Genomic DNA, 19,812 nt, shown 5'->3' on the forward strand with positions numbered 1-19,812 from the left:
TGGACTCTGGCAAGACTCGACTCGAGGCTACTACTACTAGTACCAAGAGTACCTAATTTCATAAATCGTCCTACTCCCCCCCCCCCCCCCCTGTTTTAATACTAGTACTCTTGGTACATCATTATAGTGGTTCAGCCGTCCCGGTACTTTATAAACCAGCACCCTCTATAAACCAGCACAATTTTCATTAGCCAAAATGCCCTCTTCATGCACATTCCAACAGTAGATCAGATTTGCTAATCCAGCACCCTCCCTAATCCAGCAGAATTTCTTTAGCACAAATGGTGCTGGATTGTATAAAGGGACCGCTGTAGTAGATGTACTCGGCCTCGTACTCGGCCTCGTTGTAGTACTAGCTACTGGATGATCTACATGACTACTAAGTACTATAATCGACCTCGAGTACTCGACTCGTGCATGACTCGCTTGAGTCCGCGATCATGGGGATTCCCCGTGATCCAGAGTTGTAGTGGTTTGTTCAAAATAATAATTCACACAATTACAAACACAAACAACAGAAAGTGTGGCACTTTTGTTTGAAGCTTTGAGTATTGAACATGTTTATTTATTTCCAACATGGGGAAAAGGTTGCTTGTATTGTATGGTTCCCAAACGGGTACTGCGAGAGAAGTAGCTGAGCGAGTTCGTAGGGAAGGTATTCAGCGCCACTTCTCAGTGCATCTTCGTTCATTGGACGAGTACGACCTGGTAAGAAAATAGGAATATTATTGCAAAAGTCTAATCCTTACGATGTCTAATCCTTACGGCTTTGTAGTTCTGTGGAAGTGAAATGGAAAGGCTACACTCCACTGGTCGTATGGATATTTAAATGCTATTCGACTTCCCTAAAGCCCGATGCCACCATGCATCTGGCTGCCTCTAAGTGACAAAAGTAGAATGAGAACTACAAGTAACTACTGTAAATACACAAATTTTCGGCAGCTATTTAATTTCGGCTATATTCGGCACCGACCCAAAACGCCTAAATTTAATAAAACGCCGATGAAATTTTTCACAGAATCTGTCGCACTATACCATGCCCTCTACCCCACGCCGAAATGTCAAAAATCGTGAAGTGCCGAAATTTTGCAGCGCCGAAATTTTGTATATTCACAGTATGGTGCACTGTACACCACATACACACGGCTAAAACGAGGGAGGAATGCCAACATTAATAGTTGTTCAATTTATTTGTACATGTTGGAGGTCGCATTTCCTGCCACCTGATTGACTCGTACGGATCGTGACTGCCGTCTGAAGCGCGCACATTCTATTTTGTAGTTATGGAAATTCAAGTGTTTCATGAACAATCGGAGTGGAGACAATACTTTCATGAGAGAAATAAAGAGTATCATTATTAAAGACATCACGACATGCCATAACAATGTGTAGAGTTTCGAGTGTCGTTCCAAATTCCTGAATCGTTTTTCACGTTCCGTATTAAGGATCGAGAAGATTAGTTCAGTACTACAAGTGTGGTCATGTCTACAACATTGATACTCGTCACTGCTCTCGTAAGATTGTTTTATGAATCAACATAGATATGTGCAGCGTGTGAAAAGAAGACAGTGACAGACACAGAGACAGAGCTAGTGGATTGCAGAGGAATACAGGATATCTAAAGGAGTTATATTGTTGCGAAGATCAAACTACATGTGCATGTAGTAGCTCCTGCAGATAGTTCCAAGGACTGATACAGTGGTAGGTGCTTTAGTGCTCCGATTCACAAAAAGAACACCATGGCTCAATATAACTGCATATATGGCCAGCCGCTATTGTCAGTTGCGAGCGGCAATGTCAGAAAGACGGTTCCAGTTCAATATACTGTTGTTCACCTGCAGGAGATGAGTCAGGGGCGTGGCGCTATAGACGATAAGCTTTTTTCTTCTTTCTTTTCTGCAAGGTCCAGTGGAATTTGTCTCTACTCCGAGTTTCTTGCTCAAGTCTGTTGATGATTGCGGAGAGCAAGAAACTCAGACTAGAGACGCATTCCACTGGAAACTTGTTTGTGTGCAAAGCTCTGGAGCTCTGCTGATCTGCCAGCACTCTCATTGAGCACTCTGACCTGCCGTCAAGGATCATCCTGTGTACATGTATCACATAGCTCCTTACTATTAACTAACCTGTAACCTGTCCTTTCCTCACGGTACTTGTTGAGCGTTGTTGCTCTATAAATCATTAAAACTACAGTCAGACCTCGCTTATCCGGTCCTCTTTTATCCGGAGCCCACGCCATCCGGAAGAAAATAGCTGGTTACAGATTTACAGCATACGTGGTGCATCCAACGTAACCGGTGTTCGGTTATCCGGTTCCCTCTCGCTTATCCGGATATTTTTGTGGAAAACTGGTGTGTGCGGTTAAATTAAACGAGGTCTGACTGTATCACAGAGGCGTAGTCGTTGTGCATTCAAAGTGGCTCCCGGCTATTTAGCCTCTACGTGGCTGTCATCAGCCCTCAGTAAAACATTCTGCAGGAACTAATTGGCAGAAGTATCTGTTTCCTGGGTATGCCATGAACCAGTCGGTCTAAGCCCCTGTTTTCAGTCTTGAAGCAACATTGTGTCTATTATTTTGTTTGCTGTTTTTGCTTGCAGCCTAGTCTTATCAATGAGGAACTAGCTGTGTTTGTAGTCGCAACAACCGGACAAGGAGATGAACCGGATAACATGCAGGTAGCGCTTATTATCACTCCCTTAGTATTGACTCCCATAGATTTTTGCCATACCTAAGCAGTCAAATATTCCTGCATATTTCACTCCTTAGGGCTATATTGACCGCTTATATTTGACTCCTTTTTAGCGATTGAACACAGGCTTTGGCTAGTCGTGATAAATCTAATATTGACTTCGTACTTGGTCAGTATAGGAAATAAAAGACCTCGTACTCAGTCATTTTTAGACCTTACTGTTCTGGATTTTCACTCTCCTGTTCCTGAGCCCCGACTTTGCTGTTGAGTTGGTACATGTGTGCGTGCATGCGTGCGTGTGTATCTTGTACTATTTTCTCAATACAAAGTGAAGTGATAAACACAGTTATTTTGTAGTGTGGAGCTCTGCTACATGCATGTTAGCTTGCTTTCTGTGTGTTTTGTCATGGTCTGCCCTATTGTTTTGAAATGTGCACTGCATTGTACACTGCACCTCAATGAGATCCGATCACGTGAGTCTATGTAACGCCGGGTGTGCTGTACAGCCCCAGACTTGTGAGCACTGAGCTTTTGCACTGGTGCAGGGCGCATGCAGATTTATTATTATTATTATTATTATTATTATTATTTATTCACAATCACGTGGCACTAGCCAATGAAATGGTGATGTGGGCGATAGCCAGCCATGGCGGTAATAGAGCTAGAGGGGAGAAAGAAAAAGAATGAAAGAATTTGACCCTCGTGATCGGATTTCATTCAGCTGCACTGTACTTCCAAAGTACATGTGCCATGCTCTGAACGGAATGTTTCCTTTTATGATGCATTTCAAAGCACGTAGATGTGCTAACCTGAGCGAGAATTTCCTACAGACTTCTGCCGGTTCTGGTGTTGCCCGACACAGGGATTTTAAAATGCTCACCCCCTCCCCTCATTTCGAAAGAACTTACGCAGTGCACTGGGCACTATACAAGCATCTGAAACAGAAATACCCCTGGTATACTGCAGCCTTTCCGCTCGAAAATACTGAACTCCTTTAGAACTCTACATCCCACTTGAAACACAAACTTTGTTTCTAGTATGTGAAGTGCAGGTACAGTGGGCTGGTGCACTTGTAAGATATTCACTCACATGTGACTGTGCATGTATGCATGTGTGTGTAAGATATTCACTCACATGCAACTGTGCATGTATGCATGCGTGTGTGCATATGTGAGCCTGTGCATGTTTCTCTTGGTAGTGCATTTGCTTTAGTCAGGGATTCTTGGTGTTGGTGTCTTCCATTCCATTCAGCAATTCTGGAGATTTCTTTTGCGCAAGAATCTACCGGCTGCTTCTCTGTGCAAGCTACATTTCGCCCTGCTTGGCCTTGGCGATTCATCTTATACAAAGTTAGTGGCGATGGGCATTCATGAGTTGCATGACGGCTGCATGCTGTTTGTCCTACCTTATACTGTGCTGTGCATCTTTCTTAGAAGGAACGTGTGCACTCTTGCTGTGTGTACTGCATTTATTCAATTGCGTAAAGGTGAACATTTCAATGCCTTGCTTTGTATTTCTCTTCTCACTTTGCTTTGGCCAACGCATATGGCCGATTGGTTTGCAGGCCTGCCTGCGAATCATGAGGTCCCGAGTTCAAGACCCGCGCTGGTAGCAGGGAGCGTGTAAAAAGACTTTTTACGCGTGTTGAACTGCGCCGACACCCACGGTCAACTGGGTACTCACAGCTCGGAGTGAGAATAACAAGGATGCAGTTTACAGGGTTATGGGCCGCTACACGCCCGATTGGTTGAGAGACTAACCTCCTCTCCCCTGACTCACTTGTGAGGTCTGCATTCGCCACTAAGGTTAACAGGCATAGTGGTGGCCTGCGGATGCGAAGGCTAGTTTGTGTGTTTCTGAACATTCAAGCGATGCCGACGCGGATCCCGCGAATATTATTATTTATTACTTTGCTTTGTTCGGTGCTTTGCCATTAGATTTAACTATGTTGCCAAGAGGTTAAACAAGCGCCTTCAGCAGCTCGGAGCCTCGTTGATGACACCGCTGGCTCTGGGTGATGATCAGCACGATCTGGGGTAAGTGTATGTGTGTGTGTGTGTGTGTGTGTGTCCGTGTCACGTGTGTGTGTGTGTGTGTGTGTGTGTGTGTGTGTGTGTGTGTGTGTGTGTGTGTGTGCCAGCTAGTACGGTTGGTGGGTACACATATGCCAGATAGTGTTGGGTCTGTTGCCAACAGGCTCGGCTGCTTGAAGGTGTGTTGTTGTATCTGCCACCTTTGTTGGTTGCAGGGTTCTTATATTTTCTATTTGAAGTATACATACCTGTTGACCATGGACTGCTTCTGGCTAGATTAACTCTTGTGTAATCAATCACTGGTGCTAGTGAAACTTATATCAGATCCACTCTGATTTAGCCACCCACACAAGTACCAAGTATTACCTTCACTGGGGGCAGGGGTAACTGCAGTTGGATCCCAGGACGGATACCCTGATGCCGTCAATCCTTTTTTTGCACCTTGTCTCACCCACTTACTGAGATGTGGTGAGCCCGTAAGTGGGATCATTTTCAAGTCCACCCATAGTTTGGGGATTTCAGGGGGTGTCGGCCGTTGGGCGGTTCAATAGCCAGTTGAGTCCTCTTTCCAAGATTTCTTTTGAGTTCCTCTCTCCCCTCTCCCGGGGAGACCCACGTGACCAGTTTTGGCAGTGAGCAAGTATAAGTACAAGTGCGTGTGTGTGTGTGTGCGTGTGTGTGTGTGTGCATGCGTGCGTGCATGTGTATGTGTATGAGTGTGTGCGCGTGCGTGCATGCACGCGTGTGCATGCATGCGGGCTTGCATGCGTGCGGGCGGGCGGGCGTGCATACATGCGCACGTGTGTTGCATGGTGATATCATCAATGTAGAGTTGTTCAAACCATGAATGAACATGATTGTTCTCAAATTCTTACGCGGACACTGGGCATGTGAGGTTACTTCTTGAAGTACCTTTAATTAACTTACTAGTCCCAACACTCACACATGGTCTCTTTGCCACAAACTTCTCTCATTATTCACCCAATGATCCGACATGGCCTCTCCGCAGGGTGAAACAGTGTACTGTAACTAAAGATGAATAAGAAAGAAATTCAGTTGATATGCCGTGAGGTGCAATAGAAAAGCGATATGAAGAGGAAAGTGAGACATGTGCCAGATCAGGTATTTATATGTGGAGAGTAAGAGTGCTAGTGAAAGGTGCTAGGAGCAAGGGAGGGAGGGAAATGGAAACCTGTGTTTGTGCGTGCTAATATGTTAGTGCGAAATAGAAATGGAATGATGTGGAGCTGGAGGCATACTTGTGAAGCCAACTGTGAAGACAACTATTTCAACCAGCTTGCACACCCATGGCCAAAGTTCAAGCACCAGGCACACCATGGGGAGAGCACTATGCACAACGCCACCCACAGCAAGCTGTCACCTTTTTTATTTATTTTTTATATATATCACATTTCACATACCTACGGAAGAAGGGGAGAGAAAACGAAGACGAAACAAAAAAGACAACAATGGGTGTGTAGGCGCTACTTGAGCTGCGCTGGTGAGATGCAGTGGACTCCCCCGACCAAGGGTCTTGGGATCGGCGTACACAGCAGGCACCATGGGAGAGGCGGGGGGGGGGGGCGAGAGGAATGGCGGAAAGAGAGGGAGAGAGAGAGAGAGAGAGGGAGAGAGAGAGAGAGAGAGAGAGAGAGAGAGAGAGAGAGGAGACAAAGAGAGAGAGAGAGAGGGAGAGAGAGAGAGAGGAGACAAAGAGACAGACAGAGGGAGAGAGAGAGTGCACAAGAAAGAAGAGAGAGAGAGAGAGAGTGCACAAGAAAGAAGAGAGAGAGAGAGAAAGAGAGAGCTCTAAACCCTTCACCAATGCATCAATTCTCGCCAAGTTGTCGTCCCTTGTCAATCGCCGTGGACGTGAAGCAATGTCCATTTCATGATAGGCATCCTACTGTGAACAGGGACTGTGGCTGTACAATTGTAGAGTGCTCTGGGATTGTGAGCAATATGTTGTTGGTGGTGTGATAGATGTTGACTGTGATGTTGCACATGCTGCACACAATAACACAGTAATGTTTGATGTATGTGTGTGCTAGTTGGTTGTACTGGAGTTTTCAAGTATTTGTCTTCACCTTTGGCTTCACACATGTGCCTTCAGCTCCACATCATTCTATTCCTATTTCTCACTAACATATTCACACACACACAGACACAGCTGTCCACTTCTCCCCTGCCTTTCTTTCAGCTCACACCAGCGTTCCTACTCTCCACACATTCACACCTAACCTGGTACATTTCTCACATTCCTCTTCTTATCACTTTTCTACTGCATCCCACACCATATCTACTCCATTTCTTTGCTGTTCCTCTTTAGTTTCATTGCTTCACTATGACAAATTTGAGGAACTTAGAGAGACATTTGTAGCAAAGAGACCACGTGTGAGTGTTCGGACAAAGTAAAGTAATATATAATTGGCTGCAATGGACTGGAGTTTGCGAATCCTTCGAAAATTATTTTATTTGGCAAAGAGAATAAGTTATTGCGGTGAATCTAGTTATCTACACCGGCTGTATGGGCTGACGTGAAGGTTTTCGTAAGTTAGAAGAAATTAGAATTTTCGAAATTCGCTGGATATCTTTGATTATGCATGGTAATACGGATCATTTTGTTGTCATTGTTGTTCAACCCCCGTGTGATGGTAGATACATCATGTGGTCCAATAATTTGTATATTGCTTGCTGCTTTAGACCTGATGCAGCGATCGATCCTTGGCTTCGGCAGCTGTGGGAGCTATTGTTGCGTCAGTTTCCTCTACCACCATCATGCCAAATACTGAGTGACAATGACTGGTATGTTTGACACTAGTCATTGCTCTTGGCGTTCAGTGGTTGTTTTGTTCTCTGCAGAAAAAAAGGGTACTAGTATTAGTGTGTGTGTGTGTTCTGTGAATGCCTACACTGTAAAGAAGGCACATGTACTGGTACTCATCTGGGATACGTGGTTGTGAAGTACGCACACTTGAAAGAAGGAATCAAAGCGTTTCTGCTGTAACTCTGAGTTTCACAGTTTTACCGATCATCAGACAGCAACGTGACTACAATTTTCCGAAGATGGTCAGGGGGATATAGGCTACAGCAAGTTGATGTGAAGTATGTTGTGCCACTTGTTGGCACTTCTAGTACTTGTATAGCCACACATTCTCAACTGTCATCACCAACTGTGTACTTGCGCCAGCGCCACAGAATAGCGTTTCGCCATCACCAGCGACGCACAGGTGTTCTCACCAACCATCCCTCAGATGAAAATTCCAACATTCTTCCCGGTGTGCTTTGCACTATGTAGAGCGAGTCCCATTGGTTGTGGTCTTTACTTTAATGCCTGGTATTCCTTCTCAATGTTCAGTTTTCATTGTCGCTTATCATCCATTGGGTATGGTTGGTCACTGGGTTGTTTTCCTTGCTTGCGTGTATGTGTGTGTGTTTGTGTGTGTTTGTGTGTGTGTGTGTGTGTGTGTGTGTGTGTGTGCGTGTGCGTGCATGTGTGTGTGTGTGTGTGTGTGTGTGCGTGCGTGCGCGCGCGTGTGTATGTATGTGTGTGTGTGTTTGTATGTGGCACGGTAACAGTCCTGCTCCACGTTTCACAGTGACAGTACTGCCGGCACCAGGAGATAGTGGTAGTTGTGGTGCTGGAGGTGTGCCAATACGTTGCCCTGCAGCTCACCCATCATCACCAGCAATCTCAGCATCAACCTGTAGCTCACAACCAGTTGCTGCTGGGGCGAACTCTTCCGGTAAGTCAAATTGGTTACTAGCTTCTCCCACCATTCCCACTGTCATCCAGGCTAGTTGTCATTGCCGTCATCGTTGACTCGTTTCCTGAGCCTGTCCACATAATGATGAATTCCTATGTCCCATTCTATTAGCTGTAGGAGTACTCAAATTTCAGACAGCTAACTGTTTCGACCTTCTTAGGTCTCGTCAACAGAGCTCCAACTCTAAGTGCCTGGCTGAACCGATCACAATGAAGTACATTTGTATAGCAAAGCATTTTGGAATTGGTTCAAAGCATCAACGTCCCAATGCTCTAACTGCAAGTCGTGTAGCTGGCTGCTCGAAGCCAGCTAGCTTTGACACAAACCAGAAGCAATGTTCAACAAAGACGAGCACGTACAGTGTGTGTGTATGTGTGTGTGTTTCCAGTATCAGCAAAGCACTACAAGCAGTCATGTCCATACCTTGCACGACTCATTTCTAATGAGCGTGTCACCTCCCCTGGTCACTTTCAAGACGTACGCCTTGTTCGACTGGACGTATCTACTGCTGATCCTGCACAAGTACGGTATGTAGTCTCTGTCTGTCTGTCTCTCTCTCTCTCTCTCTCTCTCTCTCTCTCTCTCTCTCTCTCTCTCTCTCTCTCTCTCTCTCTCTCTCTCTCTCTCTCCCCCCCCCCCCCCTCTCTCTCTCTCTCTCTCTCTCTCTCTCGGTACATCTCTATATCTTTGTTCCCTGCTCAAGTGAGTGATGACCCAAGACATTGATTTTACATGCATAGCACATGTGCCGGTAATTGAAATGAAGACCAGACTAATTCTACACCTCTCAACGAAGGACACCAGGACACCTCTCAACAAAGGACACCAGGACATCTCTCAACAAAGGACACCTTCACATTCAGGACTCATTTTCTGATCACATACTGTATTCAGTACATCTGCCCTTAGGCCGACTTCACACTACCTACTAAAACATAATGTAAACGTGCTGTTCATTGGGTGCTGGAATTGCACTTTTGCCGTTTCTGGCCTGAAGTACGTCTTTTCTATGGGGGATCTGTACAAGAATGTCACGTTAACGTGGATTTATACGTAGTGTGCAGCCAGCCTGATGGACCACTGGCATGTCGTCCAGACCATGTCCTACGTCCTGGCAGCTTTTCGGTACATATACATGATTTGGTCTAGATTGTGCACAACGTAGATCAAATCCCATGATGAAAAGCTGCTGGGAAGGTGTCAGGATTGCATTGTGAATGGTCCGTAACAATGTCCCTGAAGTATCTGTTGTAGAGTGGCTCCACTGACCACTACCAGTGCGCATGGTCAATAGTCAGTTTTTCAAAAGGCAACGGGGATTCTCCCCCCAAAAAAGTACAATATACAAGCATGTACCAGGGATATGCATGGGTAGTCAACACTTTGCAGATTCTGTTTGGTGGGCATAGCAATAGTTTGTGTAGATGCACATGATTGTATAGCCGATGATGTTGTGAGGATGCAGTCTTCCAACATGTACATTGTATTCCATGTTCATTGTTGTGATGTGTACATGTTACCATGTAGCTACTGACTATCAATCTGGTTATGTAGTGATGATGCAGTTATCACTTGGTGATGTACGTGTACATGTATTTCATGTTGTGATGTGTAGCTATCAACCTGGTGATGTAGTGATGATGCAGCCTTCCAATGATCAGTCGCAAGCACAGCGCTTCCTCAAAGTTGTTTGTCAGCACTCGCAGGCATTATCGTCCTCTATGATTGATCTGCGGTGTGCAGCGGATGAAGGTAACGTTACTGAAGCTTGTATCTGATGTGTGTGCATGTCACGTGTGTGTGTATGTGTGTGTGTACGTGTGTGTGCGTGTGTGTGCATGCGTGCGCTTTTGATATAAAGCAGAGTGCTGTCTATACTGGTTACCTCAACAAGTATAGGGTGTGCATAGGTAACTGGTTTGGCCATCCTATTCCGATGTGCTCTGTGTGGTGTAGACCAGGAGTGCATCTTGTTCTGCCATCCACAAGCATTCTCTTATGTTGTTGTGTGTTCCTGTGCTTGATCAAGATCTTGTTCTACCATCCACAAGCATTCTCCCAAGACCATGCTCGCTGGAGACCGCGGCGCTCAAGTATTTTGATTTTCAAGCCATACCATCTCGCTACTTCTTCAAGCTGCTGTCTTTCTTTGCAACTGTCCCGCTGGAACGAGAACGTTTAGAAGAGTTTGCATCAGCGGAAGGCCAGGTGAGTGGGTTTTGCGGGTGTATTGTGGCTCCTTTATATGTTGGTGTCTTTATTTTACTTAACTGGTTTAAGGGAAAGACACAAACGGGAAAAGTCTGAAGAATTTTTTTGGACTGTCACCACCAGGACTCGAACCAGGGACCCTCGCTTGTAGCCAGCGATGCTCTAACCACTGAGCTATGTTGTAGTCGTCATCCCAGCAGAGACTGCTCAGCATCTTCTTCAGACTTCGTAACTCACACTTCCTGTGAATCATTTTATTTTATTTTACTTCACCGAGTCAACGGGCCTACCTATGTGGTTCTCACTAGACCTAGTCTGGTTCCTTCTCTCAGTGATGAAGAAATGTTGTGAAGTTGCATGAATGATAGGCTTACATCTGACGAAATAGTACATATCACAACGTCTTTGAACCAATTAGTTTGAACCGTTACCCAGAAGGCTACAATTTTAAATCTTTCCAGCTAAAGATTTAGCTGGTACTTTCCTCTCGTGTTGCAATAATCCCTGTCCCATCCCTGGTTGTTATTGGAGTGAGGCACTTCCGGCATGTCTGGCACGTTTTAAAAACATACAAACATATTTGTGTTGCTGTGATATGGAAGTTACGGTAATTTTTAATACAGTGTACATACCCAGTATATGTACGTTGCAAATTGACAAATTGATGCGTTTCTATTGTGTTGTATTGTGTGCTGATTGCAGGAGGATCGCTACTCCTACTGTAACAGAGTACGCCGAACTATCCTGGAAGTAAGTGACAGTGTGCTGCATCACGTGTGTGTTGGGGGGGGGGGGGGGGGGTGCATGTATACGTGCATGCGTGTGTGCGCGCGTTTGTGTGCGTGTGTGTGTGCGCATGCATGCGTGTGCGTGCATGCAAGTTTGTGTGTGCATGCATGCGGGGGGGGGGGGGGGGGGTGTCTGTGTGTGTGTGTCTGTCTGTGTCTGTCTGTGTCTGTGTCTGTGTGTTGGGGAGAGGATGTGCTCAGGTGTGTATCACCGTGTTCAAGAAACAGTCTGTTTCTCCTTGCCTTCTATTTTGCAGGTTCTTGAAGATTTCCCTAGTGCTGCCGCCAACATTCCACTCTCTTACCTCTTTGACCTGGTGCCTGCTATCCAGCCTCGTGCTTTCAGCATTGCTTCTTACTACCAGGTACTGTATCTGTGATACATTTCAGATCTGACGTTGTCATCAACCGGTTGCATATCCTTACATAAAGTTCACCGTCTCTCTCTCTCTCTCTCTCTCTCTCTCTCTCTCTCTCTCTCTCTCTCTCTCTCTCTCTCTCTCTCTCTCTCTCAATCTCTGTCCTTTCCCCCGTCATTTCCCCAATACCAGTGTCATTCCCAACCTACATTGGTGTCCTTTTTGTTAATGCTGAGATATTGGGTTTTAGTAGCTCAACACATCTTACACTCTTGTACTGAGTCTACTGAGTGCGATAGTGCACCTGCTCCACCTCCTCCACTCGCTATACTAACAGTACCAGGTCTACTAACTGCAGTTCTCTCTCTCTGCTGCACAGTACTTGGTAGTCGTACTTGATTCGTAGCTGAGGGGACTTCAAGTAGCTCATCGATAGCAGCACAAGGCTGACTGTTGAAATCTGCGCCCATGGCTATTATATTAAAAGTACTGCTGGCGATTTGCCTCCTTGAATACAGCAGTGTTGAATACAGCAGTGTTGAATACAGCAGTGTTGAATACAGCAGTGTTGAATACAGCAGTGTTGAGCGTTGCACAGTGAACCTGTTTATTGAAGAAGTATAGCAAAAACCTCCAGAGTCCTGTATTGTTGACTGGGCTGTTCTGGCCTGCCTGAATGATATGTTTGTTCGTCCGGCAGGAATCAAGAAGAGAGTTAGAAATCCTTGTAGCTGTTGTACGCTACCAGACCAAGCTTCAGGAACCACGCGTTGTAAGTAAATAGTCTAACTGTTGTGCGCTAAGTGATCAGACCAAACTTCAGGGACCTCACATTTTGAGCCATGGTTGCTGAGGTGCTGCCCATTCAGTATTTACTCCTTCCCTTTCATTTACCTTCAGGGGATGCTAAGTGAATGTGAAGTATATCAATGTACTCCGTGTTGTACTATTTTTCGTAATTTTTACACCATACATTTTGTATATGCCGGACCACTACCACCGAGCGATAATCCGGGAGGGGGTTGGGGGGTAGCTCAAGGTACATTGGCTTTTCAAGTTTTTATTTCTGGTAGGGTTGCTGTTCATGCACTTCAAGGTAGGAGAGAGAAGTGCAGTGTAGGGATACATACACGCGTGCGGACTCCTAGCAGCTTGCTAGAATAAATTTGACTTGTGTCATTTCCTGCCATGCAGGGAGCAGTTTAGTCTTTTTTCTATACATCTGTGCAAAGTCAAACTTGAATTGCAACGCGAGAATGTTGTGTAGCAGTTGTTGATGCTCACTGCTTTGCGATGCATGTCCGATTTGTTGTGTTTGAGCTTGACTACATTGTCCTTCTGGAGGACGCTGCCGACAACTCCATTGACGAACGCAGGGTTAAAGTTTTGAATGCCCTTCAAGCCATCAGCGTGTTTCCAACAAAAAGAGCAAAAGATTGACGTAACTTTGCCTCCATTATCATCCCATGGAAACCACTTGCTTAAGCTATGTGCCTCCTTCACCCACGATTGTCAGATTCCCTGACATATTTCTGCCAACACAAACATGAGCAGTTGCCAAGAGAAGAAATAGCTTGCAAAGAAGAAGGGGAGAAATCTTGACGATTGAAAGCACATAAAGCGTCATCAAAAAAATGCTGCGATCTTGGACCTACGAAGCGCTGCGATACGTGATTATCTGTGTGCCCTGATGTAGAGTGCTAGTGTTGTTGAGTGCAACTGGGCACTCCACTGCTCTCCACTTCCAGTACTAGCAGTGCATGAGTGCAATGGGCAATGGGCAGTGGGCAGTGCCGAGTAGAGTGCATGAGTGCAGTGTGCAGTAGAGTGCACGCGGCACAGGCCGCAAGTGGATGGCTGTGATCCTGACCTGCATGGAATCTGCTGCGAGGATGAACAGCTCTGTCGCGTATCTAGTAGATCAGGCCTGAGCGACACGCCTGGCTTTCGCACTGTGTATCATCGGGTACAGTGAAAAATCAGCGTGCATCGCAGTTTTCTGCTGCATATTTGAATTTTCTAAAGTTCCTTTGCACCATAGAAGATAGGAGAAATGCATCGCAATCTTCAATGCGATACCGGTTACATGATTTCTGGTATGCTCGACAACATTGTATGTGTATTGATTTTGTGTTGGCAAGGGTCTCTGCTCCAACTGGCTTGCAAGGTTTGACTGTAAAGGCGCCCAACCAGGTAACAGCTACTTGTGTGTGTGCGTGCGTGTGTGCATGTGTAGCTTTTCTCTTCTTGTGATGGATGCTGCAAGTGATGATGCAAGTGATGATGCTATTTTTCCTGCAGCTCTCTGATTTTGTTTGTAGCCGTCTAATTGTATCGTGCCTGCATTTCATATTCTCATCTTCGTACTTCGTAGTTGTTCCTCCATACACACTGATGCCCCCCCCCCCCTTGCATGGTCCTGGACATGGCCCTTTGCATGGTCCTGGACATGGTACTTCCAAGTACATGTAGCATGTTGACTGACTGTTGAGCCAACAATGTTAGTGTCCCTGCAGCTCCGTGTTGGATGTACTAGTAGTAGGCATGCAGACTTACTTCTTCTTCTCAGTGTTCTTAGTCAGGAGAAAGCATAGGCTAAAGTGGGACTGGTGGTACGATGTACTGAGAAGAAAGTTCCCAAAAAATGATCTACATGTAGATCAAAGTCTGGAACATTCTAGGGCCTTGAGAGAAGGTTCTCCGCAATTTCACATCCTGGGTCAGATTGTTGTGGATTTGAAACACTCCATGGTGACCAAACTGCCACAATTACTCTCTCTCTCTCTCTCTCTCTCTCTCTCTCTCTCTCTCTCTCCCCCTGTTCGACATTTTTCTTCTTCTTTTTTCTTGTTTTGTGCAGTGCATGTCCCTATATGGTTGAAGAAGGGTACAATATGCCTGCCATCCAGACCTGAGACTCCGCTTATCATGCTGGGCCCAGGTTAGTATGTTCGGCCGCTGTATCCACTAGACTGTGTGTCTGGCTAGTGGTGTCTATCATGGCGTGTACTGCTTTATAACCTTGAACTGGATGTACAGGCACAAGTAGCTTAGTGTAATATCTCACAGGGAATAATTTACTTTCAATCTTTTGCATAGCAATTTTGCTACGGAAAATCAAACTTGAATAGCAATTCCAAAATGTCAATTTTCTTCAACACTCGACAACCGTCCTTCTGGAGAGCTGATCAGAGTACAAGCTCAGACCACAAGTACACTGTAACACCTTAGTTGCAAACCCAGCCGGGTGTCAGGATACATAGCTCAGCACTTTCGAAGTTACGTGCATCGCATCTATTTTATCCCTAAGGACACACCCGGCATGTACACTGTGCATCATAGGGTACAGTGAACAATCAATATGCATCACATTTTTCTGCGATATATTTCTGAAGTTGCTTCGCACCTCAGAAGAATTGCATAGCAAACTGCAATGCGATACCGATTAATTTATTCCCTGTCTCATTATTCCCTGTCTCATTATGCGCTTGCTGCAGCTACAGTGTACATGTGTAATAGAACTCCACTTTTTGTCCGGGCTGGTTAAGACCAGGCACTGCCCGTCACTAAGAATCGCTCGTAACTCACAATATACAACATGTCATGTACATACTTATTGCATGCAGGCAAACACTTCTTATGCCAAGCGATAGTTTTCGAGGACGTTTTTGTTGACAAACCAATTTTGTGATTCTATAGGGGTGAGAAAGGTGCGTAGTAGATGGTCATGCCCGGATTTGTTGATGTTCGGATTTGTTGATGTTCGGATTAGGAAAATGTTACTGTACTGTATGTTGAATGGCAACAGCATATCAAATCACCTTTGTTAGAGTAGAGAGCTGGTCCGTCCCGAGCCCCCTCCTCATACACAGTGTAGTGGGATGCCATATTGGAGTGTGGTGCAACTTCATCCAGCCGTCCGTTCGTCAGCCCCGCCGTATTGGAGTGTGAAGCACAGGAAGCATGGAACTTGTTTTGTGATTGGTGCAGGCAGACATTTTGATGTTTTGACATTGTGGACTCGGTGGTACATGTATTTTCATTTGGAGTAGGTACTGCGCTCTGAACACCCATCGCCTGCAATCGTCTGAATGGGCGTAGAGTAGGTGGTAATTACGCTTGTCTGTTTGCATGCATGTGCGCGTGTGTGTGTGTGCATGTGTGTGCATGTGTGTGCATGCATGTATGTATGCATGTGTGCGTAGGTACTGGCTGTGCTCCGTTTCGGTGTATATCACAGTTTCGAAGCATGAACAAACTAAACAGTAAGTCACTTTCCATTGTTGCTCTCCTTTTTTTTTTTTACAGCATGCCTGTGTGTGGGGGGGGGGGGACTTGCACATGTGAGCTTCACACTGTAATTGTCGCATCCCTAAAAAAATATCAGCCGATGGTTTGCGAACCCAGTGGACCAGCCCTGCTATAACACCCTGCTCATCTCTGTCACGTGCTGTTGTGTGCTGTTGTGTGCGTATGGTGTGTCTGTGTTTGTGTGGCCTTGTGTGTGTGTGTGTGCATGTGTGTGCATGTGCATATGTATGCGTACCGTTTAGTGTGCATGTAACAGTTATGTTGTATGCATGCGTGTTTGACACTGTTTGTGAATGTGTGTTTGTGCATGTGTGTTTGTACATGTGTACTGCTAGACTGTGTGGTGTTCTTTGGATGTCGTTCTCAACAGAGTGATTTCTTTTTCAAAGACGACTGGCACAGTCTACAGGAGAATGGCACCATTCAATTTATCCCGGCATTTTCCCGTGATCAGGTCAGTGGAGCTAAAATTTAATAATCATGTGGTGTCCGCAGCTATTTGTACTGGGAAGTTTTTCAGTTATTAAAATGGATCATCGATTGGCGTAACATGCCTAATTTTGACGTGAGATGCAGGTCTCGCGAGCCAAATAACGAGCGCGGAGCTTTCGCGTCACGAAAAAATAGCGTGCAGCTTAACCTCTCTACTATCGAATCACTCTACCACTCTCTCTGTTATAGTTTCTAGTGCAGGGGCATGAAGGTTTGGGAGCATGAAGGTTTGGGAGCATGAAGGTTTGGGAGCATGAAGGTTTGTGCCGGGCTGTGTTCCTCCTTCATGTGTACTTGTATGTACTTGTATGTACTTGTATGTACTTGTATGTACTTGAAGTACCCATCACATGCTATGTTGTGCTTTCGGATTAGTTTTGGTGTTTCCTTTCGCTTGTGTTGCAGCCATCAAAGGTATACGTGCAGCATCGTCTTCTGGAGAACGCACAACTTGTCTGGAAGCTACTGAGCCAAGATCAAGCCTATGTGTACATTGCAGGGTAATACATGCATGACTGTGTTCTTGTACTTGTGTGCTCTGTACTCTATACACTGGTCAGCCTGTCTGTCCGTCTGCATCTCTACTTCTTACTCTGTACTCTATACACTGGTCAGCCTATCAGCCTGTCCATCTGTATCTCTTCTTCTCTATACACTGGTCAGTGGTCAGCCTGTCTGTCTGTCCGTCTGCACCTCTTCTTCTTGCTTTCTCTGCACCCTTTCTGTGTGTGTGTGTGTGTGTGTGTGTTGTTGTTGTTGTTGTACGAGTGTTTGTCTGTCTTCGAGAAGCGCGCTACTTACTTGCCCGTACATGTATGCCGGGCCTGGATGCTCTGAAGCCTTGCCCCGTTCCGTAGTTGCGCAGTACAATTGTGACTACGGTCTTGAGCCAGTCTACACACTACATGTACATCAGTACACTATATTACCAGTGGTTCTCTAAGTACAGTCAGACCTCGCTTTTAACCGCACACATCCGTTTTCAACAAATTATCCGGATAGGCGAGGGAACTGGATAATCGAACACACATACTGTATGTATGCATGTCATATGCTGTAAATCGGTAATGACGATTTTCTTCCGGATGGCGAGGGATCCGGATGAAAGAGGACCGGGTAAGCGAGGTCTGCCTGTAGCACCGAAGTCCATAATAGACCTGCACTGCAGTGACAGTTTTTCTCTCGTCTCCTGAAGAGGATGGTGGCGATCAAGACTACGTAGTACGGGAGTATCCCTCGGAGTGTACAGGCTCTCGCCCATGTCCGATGTCCAATGTCCATCAACACTTACATGAATAGCTCATCAACTGTGGCATTGCTTTCCTGTCAGTGTGTAGCAATATAAGTATGATACACAAACTGTATGAGTGAAGTTTACCTTTGTGCCGCCCAGCAGTGAGTAGTAACACTATGTTTGTGGCTGAGGTGGTTAGACACCACTACTTAGGGAAATTCACGCTGTCATTCTTCATTTTCTGATGAGGCATCTCTTCTTGGAAGAGTGTTCGCACGGGCTCGTATGAAGCCTAGTTCCTCCTCTGACCTCTTCAGCCTCTTCTGGAGAGAGGCATAGCAGAGAATAGATACAGTCAAGTATTTGTCTACTCACGCACTGTGAGCAAGTTCACGTGGTGCCATGCGCATGCCTAATGCAACCGAAGACGAAGACATTTTTTTCATCTATAAGGGGCCGTCCGGGGTTACCGATTGTTTTTACAAAACGAAAAGTTTAGTATTTTTCAGCCCCCACCCACCCACCCACCTTTTCTGCAGGTAAAACGAATTCCAATAAAAATTTAATATTGATGTCAATTTTCGAAACCCAGAAGTAACTGGGTATTCTCCATCTGCATTCAATAATACCGTACTGGCAATATATATGGTCGCAGTGAGGCCATGACGCGTTACATTGGCACATGTTTACCGCACGCAGGGCGTTACATGCAAAGTCGCACAGGAGCCGTTACACAGGTTTCTATATTGCCGCAGTCCTTTTTTTGCTATTGCAGGACTTCCTGCTGCGTCCAGTTTTGAACTTTTCACCACGCGGTACACGTGCTTTCACAGTTTTCAGCCTTTTTTGCAATGAAAAGATCGCCGCACCCCGCCGGACGCGCGTTACGAACGCAACGAAAATTTGTCGCACTAGCCTGGTCGCGCGTTACGCCGCACCCCCCCCCCCCCCCCCTGCGTTACGCGGCAACATAATATTGCCAGTACGGTAATGATTATTATTTTCAAAACGAATCTCCATCAAACCCACCCACCCCCAAACGAAAACTTTTCGTTTTGAAAATATTATTGGTAACCTTGGACGGCCCCTAAAAACACAACACCGAAAAATACTAGTTTAGGGGAAATGCAGTCGCATTATTCCGGTGGATTGCCTTGCGTCCGCTTCACTCCTTCAAACTGAATCATGCTATAATTATGATAATATTATGTAGGGGGGGGGGGGGGGCAAGGAAGGTACTGTTGCTTGTTCATTGATGTGCTGCTGTTTACTGTGAAACATCTTGCTGTCATAGAAATTCAAAACAGATGCCAACGGATGTGCTGGACACCATCAAGAAGATCGCCAGTGATCATGGCAAGCTCACATCAAGCCAAGTTTCCGAATTCATGAAGGCACTGGAGAAGACGCGGCGACTGCAGATGGATACTTGGTCTTGATTTTTGCTGGCAATGCTTCAGAAGTCTGCTGTTGTTTATGGTGTTATTGGTAGGACCAACTGGTCACTTTATTTGCACACATAGGATTTTTGGTGATGTGCTCTCCCATCTTTAGGATTGCAGCGCGTGTTGCTTCATGACTGTCCTTATCAGTAGGCAGTGGAAGAACACTCGTGGTTATCAGTACATTGCTGCCAGGCTGGACCTGGCGCGTGCTGGCAGAATTTTTCTCATGCTATGCACGGCTAAATTATAATTTCATGGCGCGCTGCTCTGCTAGTAGGCTGTTCTCATTCGCATTGGAATTCTCATTATTTATCGTCGGCCAAACTTGGCTTAGGTTCAGAATGCCTGTTACGTGTAGTGCCGGTATATCACTGGCGTCGAGACATGTACAGCCCCATGACCATGCAACTTGACATACTTTTAAGGCATAGCTTAGAGCTGCAAGTAGGTGAACTGCAATGTTTGTAAACGCTGTATGCTGAGTA

The 19,812-nt window shown here is 45.7% G+C and overlaps 1 protein-coding gene across 2 annotated transcripts; it reads left to right on the forward strand.

The window, feature by feature from the left end:
• The first annotated feature begins 512 nt into the window (after positions 1 to 512).
• Positions 513 to 19,809, forward strand: LOC135824562 (NADPH-dependent diflavin oxidoreductase 1-like). 2 transcript variants are annotated; one of them, XM_065337298.1, is made up of 18 exons: positions 513 to 708; positions 2,596 to 2,673; positions 3,939 to 4,036; positions 4,625 to 4,723; positions 7,424 to 7,525; positions 8,300 to 8,466; positions 8,876 to 9,014; positions 10,103 to 10,239; positions 10,517 to 10,695; positions 11,401 to 11,448; positions 11,744 to 11,851; positions 12,546 to 12,617; positions 13,987 to 14,038; positions 14,706 to 14,786; positions 16,051 to 16,110; positions 16,492 to 16,610; positions 17,054 to 17,148; positions 19,177 to 19,809. In XM_065337298.1, the coding sequence occupies exons 1-18, from the start codon at positions 577 to 579 to the stop codon at positions 19,319 to 19,321; spliced, it is 1,911 nt and encodes a 636-aa protein (XP_065193370.1). In that variant the 5' UTR covers positions 513 to 576; the 3' UTR covers positions 19,322 to 19,809. The 2 variants fall into 2 exon arrangements, with proteins under 2 accessions (XP_065193370.1, XP_065193377.1); XM_065337305.1 differs by lacking the exons at positions 17,054 to 17,148; positions 19,177 to 19,809 and having other exon boundaries at positions 16,527 to 16,610.
• Positions 19,810 to 19,812: the final 3 nt, after the last annotated feature.

Source organism: Sycon ciliatum, chromosome 1, assembly GCF_964019385.1.
Source record: "Sycon ciliatum chromosome 1, ocSycCili1.1, whole genome shotgun sequence".
Classification (NCBI taxonomy): domain Eukaryota; kingdom Metazoa; phylum Porifera; class Calcarea; order Leucosolenida; family Sycettidae; genus Sycon; species Sycon ciliatum.

Bases quoted from the DNA above. Each gene is read 5' to 3' on its own strand.
- LOC135824562 (XM_065337298.1), top strand. From the start codon at position 577: ATGGGGAAAAGGTTGCTTGTATTGTATGGTTCCCAAACGGGTACTGCG. The intron at 4,724-7,423 runs GTAAGTGTATGT...TTGCTGCTTTAG, and splicing joins GATGATCAGCACGATCTGGG to ACCTGATGCAGCGATCGATC. The intron at 12,618-13,986 runs GTAAGTAAATAG...TGTGTTGGCAAG, and splicing joins AGCTTCAGGAACCACGCGTT to GGTCTCTGCTCCAACTGGCT.